We start from the raw sequence: 14,094 nt of genomic DNA on the forward strand, positions 1-14,094 counted from the left end.
GTAGTGTGTGTGTGTATACTATAGAGCAGTGGTTCATGACAGATAGTGATGTGTGTGTAGTGTGTGTGTATACTATAGAGCAGTGGTTCATGACAGATAGTGATGTGTGTGTAGTGTGTGTGTGTATACTATAGAGCAGTGGTTCATGACAGATCGTGATGTGTGTGTAGTGTGTGTGTATACGAGCAGTGGTTCATGACAGATAGTGATGTGTGTAGTGTGTGTATACTATAGAGCAGTGGTTCATGACAGATAGTGATGTGTGTAGTGTGTGTGTGTACTATAGAGCAGTGGTTCATGACAGATAGTGATGTGTGTGTAGTGTGTGTGTGTATACTATAGAGCAGTGGTTCATGACAGATCGTGATGTGTGTGTAGTGTGTGTGTGTATACTATAGAGCAGTGGTTCATGACAGATCGTGATGTGTGTGTAGTGTGTGTGTGTACTATAGAGCAGTGGTTCATGACAGATAGTGATGTGTGTGTAGTGTGTGTGTATACTATAGAGCAGTGGTTCATGACAGATAGTGATGTGTGTGTAGTGTGTGTGTATACTATAGAGCAGTGGTTCATGACAGATCGTGATGTGTGTGTAGTGTGTGTGTGTATACTATAGAGCAGTGGTTCATGACAGATAGTGATGTGTGTGTAGTGTGTGTGTGTGTATACTATAGAGCAGTGGTTCATGACAGATCGTGATGTGTGTAGTGTGTGTGTATACTATAGAGCAGTGGTTCATGACAGATAGTGATGTGTGTAGTGTGTGTGTATACTATAGAGCAGTGGTTCATGACAGATAGTGATGTGTGTGTAGTGTGTGTGTGTGTATACTATAGAGCAGTGGTTCATGACAGATAGTGATGTGTGTGTAGTGTGTGTGTATACTATAGAGCAGTGGTTCATGACAGATAGTGATGTGTGTGTAGTGTGTGTGTGTATACTATAGAGCAGTGGTTCATGACAGATAGTGATGTGTGTGTAGTGTGTGTGTATACTATAGAGCAGTGGTTCATGACAGATTGTGATGTGTGTGTAGTGTGTGTGTATACTATAGAGCAGTGGTTCATGACAGATTGTGATGTGTGTGTAGTGTGTGTGTATACTATAGAGCAGTGGTTCCCAAACTATGTTTTGACCAAGGTACCACCTAAAACTCGTTATAAAAAAATGTCAGGTTGTGTGTGGCACCCTGGCACCCCTGGACAGTTCTCACGGCCTCCACTTGGGGAGCCGCTGCTATAGAGGATACAATTCTTGCAGTGAGTAGATGTCTCTGGTTCTGTTATGTGGTTCGTCCCTCTTCGAGTTCTGTTTGGTTCGGCTCCTCTTGTTAAGAACCTGCAGACCACACAAAGTAAACAGTCCATATTTACTACCATGAACAGGTGACTGAACACACTCCTACAGTCTCACTGTCAAACAATCACGGACTAGGAGGAGTGTGATGATGACTGCCTGCTCCCTTTGACAACTTATGAGCAAAGAAGTTGGAAGGTGAATTCTCAAAAGGTACTCTCTCACACACAATTTGCTATATTAAAATACTGAAAAGTCAAGGTTGGTTAATTTCACCTCATGTCCAAACTGATCCAAGGTGTCCAAGTTGAGTTTTAGTCCATTCTTAGTGGTGCTGAAGGCGACCCACTCCCGCGCGACCTCGTCCCCCTGTAGTCCGTGACACATGCACTGCTCCACCACTGACGAGACACGACATGACACATAAATCTCAAAGACAACTCTTTATAAACAACAATTCACGATCACGTAGCTCTCTTTCTGTAGCGTTAACGTTACTTACTCTTATCCAATACGGAGTCATCCTGGCAGGCGATGTCGAACAGCTCCAGCTCTGTCTGTATGCTTTCCGAAGTGACCGATGCCATCGTTGCTCTAGGTGTTGTTTTGATTACTGCCCGTCTGGATGAGAGTGTTTCGAATACGAAAGGAACTGAATGCAGGACTGAGTCTCGGACAACGACCAATGTTGCGAGGATTGGTGACTAGTTTGCCAGCTCTGGTCTCACGTCCGTCATAACAACACAGCCAGCGACGTGGTTGTTGGAACACAATGTGTAACGTTAGCAAGACGGACTCCAGAAGAAACGACGAGGAATTCGCGGAAACGACAAAAAAAATTATTAAACAGAGCAATATCAAAATAAAGTCATAACAATACCAATGTGTAATTCATTTTGCCGCGAAAAGTCCTGTCCGTGTTGGCGGCCGGATTTGACGTCAGCCACAACAACCGCAGAGCGGAAGAAGGGATTTGGGACATAAATTAGTATTAGTGCCATCTACTGTCCCGTTTGAGAAACACCTCTCTCTCAGCATAAAGACACTATTTAACATTTTTAGATGTTTGAGGAAAAACCTCTACAAAAACGTGTATTATGTATTATAAATTCAGAAATATTGCCACTGGCATGACCACACACCATACAACACAATACCATGATATTCTCCCAAAAAATTATTCACTCCATAAATATTCACTACAAAACAAAACTCAAATGAATGTAAGCGATGGCACAGGGATCCTCAGATTTCCTTCCTGTTTGGCTCAGTAGGAGGTGCATCCGTCTGCAGAAGTAATAATGTCAAAATGGTTTAGCAAAACAGTTTGGTTTAGCTTGAACAATATAAATATCCTGGTACAGTCACTGACAATAACCTGAAATTTGATACTAATGCTGACGTGGCCTGCCAAATGACCATTCAATAAAGTAATTTACATGTGAATGATCTTTCTACCAATCCGCTTCTACCAATTCTATGGCTATCTCACCTGTGCTGCATAGCACGTGCCCCTGGGAACACACTTCCATGATGTCACTCTCTCTAGGGTGTCACGGAGGGATGCTGTCAGCTCATGGGTGTCACCCGCCTGGAACACACAGCAATGTACTGTATGCATAAACATAACTTAGAGCCATGGGTCTAACCATCTCAGTATGGAATTGGAAATTCAAAATAATTTACATTCAATACAGTGTATCAACATGTAAAACTGCATAGGTTTAGGTCTAGTCAAGTCAAATAGATTCTACAGGTAGTAAAATCACAAGAAAGAAAATAGAAAGCGCTCACATAATAGTGCATAGGCACAAATCAACATATTAAAAACAGATCATAGGCACAAAAACATCATATCAGGTATCAGGGGGATCCAAAGGATAGCGAATAAAGATGTGTTTTGAGCCTGGTCTCTCTTTTCTTTGTTTAACTGGTGGTATGGTATGGCTACTGCTATTGGCATAATGTTTTTTTTTTTTTTTTTATCCACTTTTTCTCCTTATCTTTCTATTTTTCTCCCATCCCAATTTTTGCTGTTTTTTCCAATTCTCCCCTCCCCTGTCTTGAACGTTGCTTGCATATGCCCCCCACAGGTCGGTCGTAGGGAGGATAGAAGCCTTGCATCACGTGTCCCCTCCGGTACACGAGGAGGCAGCCTGTCACATCTTTTCACCAGCCAGCATGGACTCTCATTGGCGAGGTGTAACGTGTGGGAGGCTCACACTACCCCCGCTATTTCCTGTCTCTGCTGTGCAGGCGTCCCCCAACCGACCTTTAGAAGTCGCTGTCCACAACGTCCAGATTACCACCCATCGACTTCCACCCGCTGACTCTGCCAATTGAGCCAGTATGACGGCCAGCCCAAGCCGGAGGCAACGCCGACAGCCGGATTTTAACGACGTTGGTGACGAGCGCAATGTCTGCTGCGCCACCCTTGCTATTGGCATAATGTTTAAGGCTCATTTTCATTATTTATGACTTTGAAATAAGAGTTACAGTATATATATTTTTCGCCAAGCCAAACTGTGGCACACATATATATTTATATATAATACTACACATCTTGTCTACAGAGCTCTAATTATAGATATATAATCTATCTATAATCTATAATTAGAGCTCTGTAGTATGAAAACATTTGAACTGAAAATCTAAATTCAATCGTGACCTCAAAATCCAAATTTTTGTTGAATTTGAAAATGTGTGTATCGTTACACCCCTATTTAGAGCCAAATTTCAACATGTAAATTTTTTGCACACACACTACATACACACACTATACATTTTGTATAGGCCCAGTCCTACCACTATTGTATAAAATGTACCCCTTCTCTGTATTCCTGCTTCCTTGTGTACCTTCACTGTGTCCAGACATGCAGCCCTGAAGGTCACATTGGTGCTGCAGCTTACAACAGTGATAACAGAACTCAGCATCACCGCTAGACCAGAGACTAGCTTCTCCTGGACCTGGCATGTATGTACATATACATACATATATATATATACACACACACACACACACACACACACACACACACACACACACACACACACACACACACACACACACACACACACACACACACACACACACACACACACACACACACACACACACACACACACACACACACACACACACACACACAGAAAATAGTCACAAGCAGCAACTCTGGGGTCCAATACAATGTGAGAAGGTTAATTAAGAGCATTACAATAACACACAATTGACTTAAATAATCTAACTGCAGGAACAGAGTAATAATACAAATATGAATGCATAATTTAAGGTAAACCAAATGTAAACACAGAGGTCTACCGGAACAAAAGCTTAGCAATAAACACACAATTGCACGGATCAAAGTATACAGAAGTCTTTTTTTCTTAGATTAGGTTTTTTTTTTACACTCACAGCAAGTTCCAGAGTGAATATTGAACATCTATCCGACGAGATTGTGACAGTTATGACAAACGCACCCCACTTTGTATTAACATTACAGTGAGCGCTAAACACCACCTTTCAGCCCTCGTTGACTGACCTGTTTGTTTCACACACCAAGACATACTATGAAACCACAGCATTGTGTGTGTAAGTGTTTGTGTGTGTAAGAGTGTGTAAGTGTGTGTGTGTGTGTGTGTGTGTGTGTGTGTGTGTGTGTGTGTGTGTGTGTGTGTGTGTGTGTATAAGTGTGTATAACCATGGCTTGCCTTGTGTCTCTGTCTCTGGGGTTTCAACATATTCTTTATCTCTGCATGCAGGGCTGTCGTCATTGCCTGCCTGTTGTTGCTCAGAATGGCCTCCAGGTGGCACTCTAAAAGCTCCTCACAGGCTGCAGGGGTTTTCACAAACAGTTCTGTTATCATAACCTTACACAGAATAAGCCGGGATACAAACATGGGTGACAGTGTTGTTACACTGAGATCTATTCACAGCCGGTGCTGATCAAGCCACCTGATTGGCCGAGAGCTGAGTGTAATTTGCTCTAACATCGCAAAGACTAGCAACACGTCGCTTAGCAATGCTCATATGCAGAGTGGAAGTAACTCTTAAATAAAACACGATATCTCATGTTTTGAAATCAGATATTGTATTAAAACAGTTTAATATGAAAGCAGGAGCACCCATCGTCATCGTGTGTTCCAGGGAATAACATCATGGCTGAGATGATCTATGGCTCTGATCCTGTAATTTGTTACAACACTCTCCTTCTATTGCTTCATTCAAAATCTGATCTGTACACATGACTGCCTTTTATGTTGTCTTAGGCTGCAAGTATATCACCTACGTTTAGAGAACTGGTGGTATTGTGCTGCATTCCATTTAACCCTTTCACTACCAATGCACTATTCACTGGTCTCCCCAAGAAAACTACTGAAAGACTCCAGCTCATTTAAAACTCTGCAGCTAGACTACTAACTAATACCAAAAGGAGGGAACACATTAGTCCTGTCTTAGCTACTCTACACTGGCTTCATGTAACGTTTAGAATAGATTTTAAGGTGCTTCTCCTCACATACAAAGCTCTAAATGGACTACATTGCTGACTCTATAATAAACTACACACCCACCAGAACACTGCGATCGTCAGATGCAGGTCTATTAGAGGTCACCAGAAAGAGTCATAAGAAGATCGGTGATGCAGCCTTTGTAAACTACGCCCCAAAACTGTGGAACACTATGAATTGAAAATGGGGGACCCTGATGTAAACAAGACAAACGTCTTTCTCTGGTCTGCATCCCCTTAACAATTGTGTGTATTGAGCCGTACTGTATTGTACCCATTCTGCAATCTGTTAAATAAAGTTTTCATTCATTCATTCATTCATTCATTCACCCAACAATATTAGGGAAGCCAATACGTTGGACATTTTTAAAAGGCTCTTTACCAAAGCATTTTACTTTACACTATTATACTGCACTATTTCTCTGTGATTGACATTGCACTATTTCTCTATGTTTTATTCCCCATGTTTTTATTCTCTTTTATTTTATATATCCGAGGCTGGACATCCGTACTAGTCAATTACTGTTTTCCCACAGATAGGCGGGACGTTTTGGGACCATGAGCAGGAAATGTGAAAGGCTTTACAGACCAAATCTTGGTGTCTTTTAGGGCTGACCTTGACTAGTCGAATAGTCTACTAATCAATCGAAAGGAGCTGTAGTCGACTGCCAACCTCTTAGTCGAATGCAAAAATAAAATAAAAAATTCTATATATATATATATATTTTTTTTTGTATCATTCTTTCCAAAAGCAAAGAGGCCTAGAAGCATGGCTAACGCTAATGACGCGCATACCAGCGAGGCTAACTGCCTAAGAAAACGGGCACAGAGGCACTGAAAGAGGATTTCCCCCGTCTAATGAACACACTAGACAAATATCAAGATGTATCCATCAGTGGACCAATTGCATGCTTTCGCAGAGGCCTTCAGTCGACTCCTTCAGACATTAACTCATTGGACGCCAACCACGAGTATAGTTGGGTTAACTCGCCATCGCTTGAGTGCCAATCACGAGTATAGTCAGGTTTTAATCGTTATTTCTTTTATTAGCGATATCCATTCATTTTCATCCATCCAACCTGATGTTATTTGGACTATAACGTTGGATCAATGGACGCGATTGATATTTGGAATGGCGATCAGGAATTGGATTAATCTTTTTGCAGAACATGTGATGTGAGGTAAGGACTCTATGTTACCAGTCTTGGGTTAATCAGATGTTTTTTTCATAGCGATCACAACGTGTCTGTGTGTGTGTGTGTACGTGCCGTTGACGCTGAGCAAGGCACGGATAAACGATTTTTCAGCCTGCTTTTGTATCGTGCATAAGGACACATATACTATCGATAATCTAGCGTTTATTTGAAAACGATTCATAAATCAGCCGAAAAATTACAACGTGTTTTGTGTATTCCACTAAAGGGCTATTATCGCATATTTCTCTGGAATTACTAGAAATCTCCAAAACTATACTCGTATTCAAAACGGTATCAAACGGAAATGTACAGATGAAAAAACAATCCGTTTCGTCCATGTTGACTGCAAGCAAGTCATTGATAAGTGACGGGTGTATTAGACCAGTGTTTCTCAACTGGTGGGCCGCGACCCAAAAGTGGGTCGCGGGGCCATTTTGAGTGGGTTTTTTTTTTTTTTTTTTTGCACTACCTATCTTTGTGAAAGTGGCTTCTCAGCTCTGGTCCAGCTGAAGACAAAGCAGAGGAACAGATTGGACATTGAGCATGACCTCAGAGTTGCTTTGTCTACCATCACCCGAGACTTTGAGACTCTTGTCAGGAGCAAACAATATCCCCAGTTATCCCATTAGTTCCCTGGGATGTTAAGCTAATAAGTCTGCTAAGAAGGATATATTATTTATTATTATTATTATTTTATTTCATTGTGTTTTTAGCCCTAGTTGCACTTTTGTTGCAACCCCAGTTATCCCATTCGTTCCCCCAAACTTAGGTCTGTTATGTTAAGCTAAGAAATCTGCTAAGAAGCATATTATTTATTATTATTTTATTTCATTGGGTTTTTAGCCCTAGTTGCACTTTTGTTGCAACCCGTTATCCTATTAGTTCCCCCAAACTTAGGTCTGTTATGTTAAGCTAAGAAATCTGCTAAGAAGCATATATTATTTATTGTTATTTAATTTCATTGGGTTTTTAGCCCTAGTTGTGTTTATTTCATGTTTTTAACAGTGCATGAAAGATTGTGTATTACTGCAATTTTTTTTATTTCTTTTATAAATCATAGTGGTTAAAAAAATTTGGGTCGCAACCTAATGACTAAGGAAAATGTTGGATCCCGAGGCTAGACCAGTTGAGAACCACTGTATTAGACCCATAGCCATAATTTAAGATATATTTTAAGCACTCCGGCGCTGAATGTGTTAAGCACCCCCCTCAGCCCAAATGGAATTATCCAAAAATATATATATATATATTTATAATTTAAAAAAAATTCATTCGGGGGGGTAGTCAACTACCAGTCGAATATCGGTACATTTTGGCCAATCAAAGTCGACTATACAAATCCTTAGTCGGGGACAGGCCTAGTGTCTTTATTATTTATTATTATTTGTATTGCACTGCACTATTTTACTCTGTCTATTGATTTTATTACAGGATAGAAACTGTCGGGTATTAAACTGTGTAAGACCCAGGCCTAGAACCGCACCCTGAGAGAGGAAACTGCGCCCTGAGAGGAAGGTTTGAAGGGTCAAAGTGGGTATCAAACAAGTGGGAAGACTGTCAGGTTTTAAACTGTGGATACCAAACAGTAAAGACGACTTTGAACTGTTAAACAGTAATCCAGAACAATTTTATTGCACTGTAAAAAACTGTGATTTTATAGTATGTCTGCACTTTATGTGCTCATTTCATCATTCATGTCTTTTCTATTCTACTAAAACTGAATCAAACCATAAACAAGGTGGCCTGTTGGGATGTTAGATCCTAATGTGAAAAACTGTGATTTTATATGTCTGCTCATTTTACCCTTGTTATTATTTTACTTATTTTTACTTTCATCTCTACGCCCAACTATCCGCTGGGTGCATACTAAGAAATGTATCATGTTTTGTAACAGATTACAGAAATTTAAGAAGCCTATTGGAACGTGAGGTTCTGATATGATTTGATTAATATATCTGCATTATTTTATCCCACTTTATGCTTTGCTCTTGCTGCTTGTTTTACACTGATTTTATGTCTTATTTCTTACTGATGTAAAGCACTTTGAACTGCAATCCCCTGTATCAAAGGTGCTATACAATTAAAGTTATTAAAGTTCCTTTAATTAACCATTTGTAGTGAGGTAGTGAAAGGTTAACCTTCTGTAGTGTGGTAGTGAAAGGGTTAAGGGCTTGTGTCCATAGCAGACGTTTTTTTCAAGGCGGACCGCTTTGAAAAGCAAAAAAGAAAAGCTCAGAGCGTTTTCCTGAGTCTCGCGACTGCCGCGGCTCCCCCACTTGCTCGATGTTGATTGGTCGGTCGGAAAAAGTTAGCTTGATGAGTGGCGCTCCTCTCCAAAAGTTGAACTAGTTTCAACTTTAGGCGCTGGGAGCGCTCCGCCCAAAAACGCTGCAGCCGAGAGCGCTAAAACGCGAGGTGCGGCGCTAGGAAAAGGAGCGCGCCTGTCACGTCTGTAGCATAGAAATTAATGACAGAAAGGAGCTGACAACTCATAAAACGTGAAGTATTGGTGAAATTCAGCACAAGCACACTATTGGTTGTGTTTCTCACACATAGCGTCAGCCAGCTGGGAGGTGAAGGGGTCACTGTGCTGCAGGAAGAGGAATAGAGATAGACTCTGATCCACAGTGGTGGGACTCCATTTAGGCTCCGGGTCCTCACAGTTTCCACGGTCCACAGTGTATATAATGCCACTTCTATGCACAGTGCCTGCAGGGGACATGTGAAAATGGAGGAATTCGTAAGGAAAAGAAAAGGGTGAAAATGCAGTAACTGCACACTGTGATCACAATTGGTTTCATCAGTGGGATAAACTCAACTAGTGTGCACTTGTTAAGACAACATATCCTAAAGTATTCCATGAGGCTATAAAAGATTACTGGATTTACGCAATAACACAGTAATAGGAGGCTCACTGCAGGGTTGGCCACGTTACTGCCCAAAGTGAATGTTATAACAATGTCTGTACTAGGGATGTCATAAAACATCAATTACCGATCAGCATGTTTTAGCAAAACGTTTTTGACGCATTGATGTAGGCCTATATTCATATAATAATTATATATTGCTTTTCTAGAAACTCAAAAGTTCTAGAAAAACAATTTCCATTTGCTTTTTCATGTAATACCACCATCTTGTACTCAGCAGGCCCTTCACTCTACTCTTCAAATTAGTCTTACCTCTATTGAACAGTCCTTTCACAGTCGCCACCTCCTTCTCAACTCCAAGAAGACTAGATGTATGCTCTTTGACAGAAAGCATGACACTGCTAGCATCCCTAAAATCACCTGTGCCGACGGCTCCAAGCTGGAGTTTGTTACTTCTTATAAATACCCTGGCCTCTGGCTAGACCCATCCCTCTCTTTCTTTACTCACATAAAACACCTGCAGGCCAAAGTCAAAGCTTGTCTGAGCTTCCTGTACTGTAATAAAGCTTCTTTCACCCGCTCGGCCAAACACACTCTTGTCAAGATGACCATCCTCCCTCAAGATGACCATCCTCCCCCACGCACTAGGCTGTCAACCATGGGGCACCGTGCTTTTTCCACACTGGGGCCGCGCCTGCTGAATCAGCTGCCAGGGTCCATCAAGGCCTCAGTCTCCATTGCTGCCTTCAAGGCCAGCCTTAAACCCCATCTATTTTACTCTGCCTTCCACTAGGGCCTGTCTTTTAATCTGCTCCTAAGTCTTTAATTTTAATTTATCTTTTTATTTTTGTATTCATTTGAAATGTATTTATGTTTTAAACCTTTTCTTTTTTATTCTTATCTTTTTATTTTATTCATTTGAATGTTTTCTTGTTTTAAACCTTTTATTTTATTTTTTTATTTTATTTTCCTTCTGCTGTGAAGCACCTTGAGAGCTCACTGAGTTTAAAGTGTGCTATATAAATGAAATCTATTATTATTATTATTATTATTATTATTATTATTATTATTATTATTATTATTATTATTATTATTATTATTATTATTATTATTATTATTATTATTATTATATTTGACTATGGCGACACCATCTAGAATGGCATCCCAGTGTGCCCTCAGAAAACTTGACATACTCCATCATTCCGCCATCCGTTTTGCCACTAGTGCATCCTTCACCACTCACCACTGTGACCTTTATAACCTGGTGGACTGGACATCTCTTCACACCAGAAGGCTTCTTCACTGGCTTCAAGTCATCTATAAAACCATACTTGGTAAAACACCTCTCTACCTCTCCTCCCCTCTGCACGTCTCCACTTCTGATTACAACCTAAGGTCCAGCAACTTCATCAAACTCACCATCCCCAAAGCCTGCACGGTTTCTGGCTGCAACGCCTTCCGATTTGCTGCTGCATCTGACTGGAACACCTTACAAAAACACCCTTAAACTCACTGCCCTCACATCGCTCACTGCTTTTAAACTAAATCTGCAACAGATCACAACTGACTGTTGCACCTGCTGACTGCCTCCCAATCACACGCATAACCCTCAGACTCTTCTCTCCTGCCCCTAAGCCCCCTCGCCTACCTCCCTCCTTCTCCCCCTTGCTTCTCTCTCTCCCTCTGGTTCTCACTCTCCCTTTCTCTTTTTCCCTCTCTCTCTCTTTCCTTCTCTCTCCCTTATTTATTGTAATTGTCCTTGTATACTATTGCTACTGTAATTTTGTATTTTTACTTGTATGCATGTACATAACCTTGTTTTTGTTGCAGCCACACCCAACCCCCCCCCCCCTTCCCTCAAAAGGCCTTTGCTTTTTGGTGAGGCTGCTTTTGTATATAAGAATTTGTTCTTACTTGCTTGCCTGGGTATATAAAGGTTAAATACAAATAATAATAATAATAATAATAATAATAATAATAATAATAATAATAATAATAATAATAATAATAATAATAATAATAATAATAATAATAATAATAATAATAATAATAATAATAATAATAATAATAATAATAATAATAATAATAATAATAATACTAATAATAATAATTAAAAAAAAAATAGCGACATGGAGAGTTGGCATAAGATTAGGTTGGATGTAACATTTCACACCTAGCTCTATAAGCTCTTGACCAGTTCAAGTCTACACAAAGTCTACCTTAACACTGACGTGAATGAGACGACTTGTGAAGCTTGGTTTGGTGAATAGTGACTGTCACTCACCTGTGAAGACGTGAGTAGGAGAGCAGCAGAGGCCCTCCAGGCCCAGATCCTGACAGTCCAGACCAGCAGGCAGGCGCTGGAGGAAGGCCAGGGGACCTGTGATAGGCAGGTTACTGGGGCTGTTCACAAAGACCTGAACATGGATAGTTAAGAAATAAATATGTGTATGCGGGTGTCCTCGCCTAAAGGAATTATCAGTCGACGTCACTAATGGTGACTAATGGGGTGTAGTGTGCTTGTCTGTCTGTAAAAGGATATTTGTATGCGTGTGAGCCGGGTTGCCAGGTTGGGGTATTGCAGCACACAGGGGCTAAGTACGCTCACTGGGTACAGACCGAGCTCCCCGTACAGACCTCTCTCCATGGCATCAGGGGGGATACTGAGTGGCAACCAGTTTCCTACGATGGGGTGGCCACCAGCACACCAGGACCCTATCCCCTTGTGCACTGGAGGCCTGAAAATAACCCAAAGAAAGACTCACAGGAGGCTCACGGGCACATACAGTACCATGCAGACAGACACAGTGCAATGCAAAGACACATAAACAGAAACGCACGCACACACACGCACACTAAGCACACACACACACACACACACACACACACACACACACACACACACACACACACACACACTAGTCTAAGCATAATGCATTGAGGGAAACAGAACCACTGACTGTGTACTGCAGTTGACATCCAAGACCACTGGCTGTTGCTCCTTCAACCGGACTGTGCTGTACATCTTCACGCTGCGAAAACAAAACACCAATATCAGCATGACCAGACCCAGTGCAACACAGCTAGCATTGTTTTTGGATCTGTGTAACAAGATGTGCCTGTTCCTCTAGGTTGAATACAAAGAGTGACTGGTTGTTCTCAGTTGGGGCATCTGTGCTTTGGAACAAAGTGTCAGAGGAGATCAGGCTGGCTGCCAGTATCTTCTTTTAAATTACTTTTTAAAGACATACTAGACTTGCTTTTACTTAATTGTTGTTTTGCATTCATGATTTTTTTGCTAGTAATTATGTTTTTCTGTGGTATTTATTAATTTAACCACTGCACTCGTTTCTATTCTTTTTGTGGAGCACTTTGTAACTGATTTGACAAGCACTCTATGAATAAAGTGTATCATACATTTCAGCTGGGGACCTGTTTTAATGTAGGTGGTGTGAGTTTTGGGGTGGTATGTATATGCTATACTACCCCTTAGTTGTTGTTGTTGTTGTTGTTGTTGTTGTTGTTGTTGTTGTTGTGTTTTGTTCTTTATTTATACAGGTAAAACTCATGAGACCGAGACCTATTTTTCATGCACAACCTGTTAAATATATATAAAAAACACTTTGGACAAACAAGTACAGTTCCAACCAAAGTTCAAAGATCAACATACATGTATATCAATTAAAACAAGTCCAAGCTATGTCTAAAATATCCCAGTTCAAAACTTTTAAATCTTCTAACAGAACTGTTCTAACTTCAAAGATTTCTGTAGTTCATTCCATTTGTACGGAGCATAATACTAAAACACTGTTTTTCCAAGTTCAGTTTTTACATAGTAGTGTATCTAAAACAATCAAAGAGCAGAGATAACAGGGACATTTCATAAGCAGAGCCTTATAGAAAAATCAAATGCATGAAAAAGGTATTGTACATTTACACACAAGAAAATTTGATAAAAAGTCCAGAGTAACAGCAGACGTCGTATACAAGTGGCAGGCTAACTCTGGTCAAAGGCCAGGGAAAAGAGGTGCATTTTGAGCAATGCTTTAAAAGCCTCTAGGCTCTGGGCAGATCTTATGTGGAGGAGGCTGTTCCAGAGCCGGGGGGCAGTAGCAGTGAAGGCTCTATCTCCCCTAGTTTTGAGCCTGGTCCTAGGCACCTCCAGCAGCAGCTGGTCAGCAGACCTTAGGGCTCTGGATGCGTTGTGGTGATGCAGGAGCTCAGCTAAAT

General features: G+C 40.9%; 1 protein-coding gene across 1 annotated transcript in view; it reads right to left on the reverse strand.

Moving 5' to 3' along the window:
• The window catches only part of pola2 (polymerase (DNA directed), alpha 2), a 28,325-nt gene extending 26,075 nt beyond the window's left edge, over positions 1 to 2,250 (reverse strand). Inside the window, exons 1-3 of the mRNA XM_084331301.1 lie at positions 1,799 to 2,250; positions 1,573 to 1,697; positions 1,250 to 1,338 (exon numbers count right to left, since the gene is read on the reverse strand). Of these exons, the coding sequence (XP_084187427.1) occupies positions 1,250 to 1,338; positions 1,573 to 1,697; positions 1,799 to 1,883 (299 nt within the window). The 5' untranslated portion in view covers positions 1,884 to 2,250. The remainder of the gene's footprint in view (positions 1 to 1,249; positions 1,339 to 1,572; positions 1,698 to 1,798) is intronic.
• Positions 2,251 to 14,094: the final 11,844 nt, after the last annotated feature.

Source organism: Notolepis coatsorum (genome assembly GCF_963971535.1).
Source record: "Notolepis coatsorum genome assembly, chromosome: 16".
NCBI lineage: Eukaryota > Metazoa > Chordata > Actinopteri > Aulopiformes > Paralepididae > Notolepis > Notolepis coatsorum.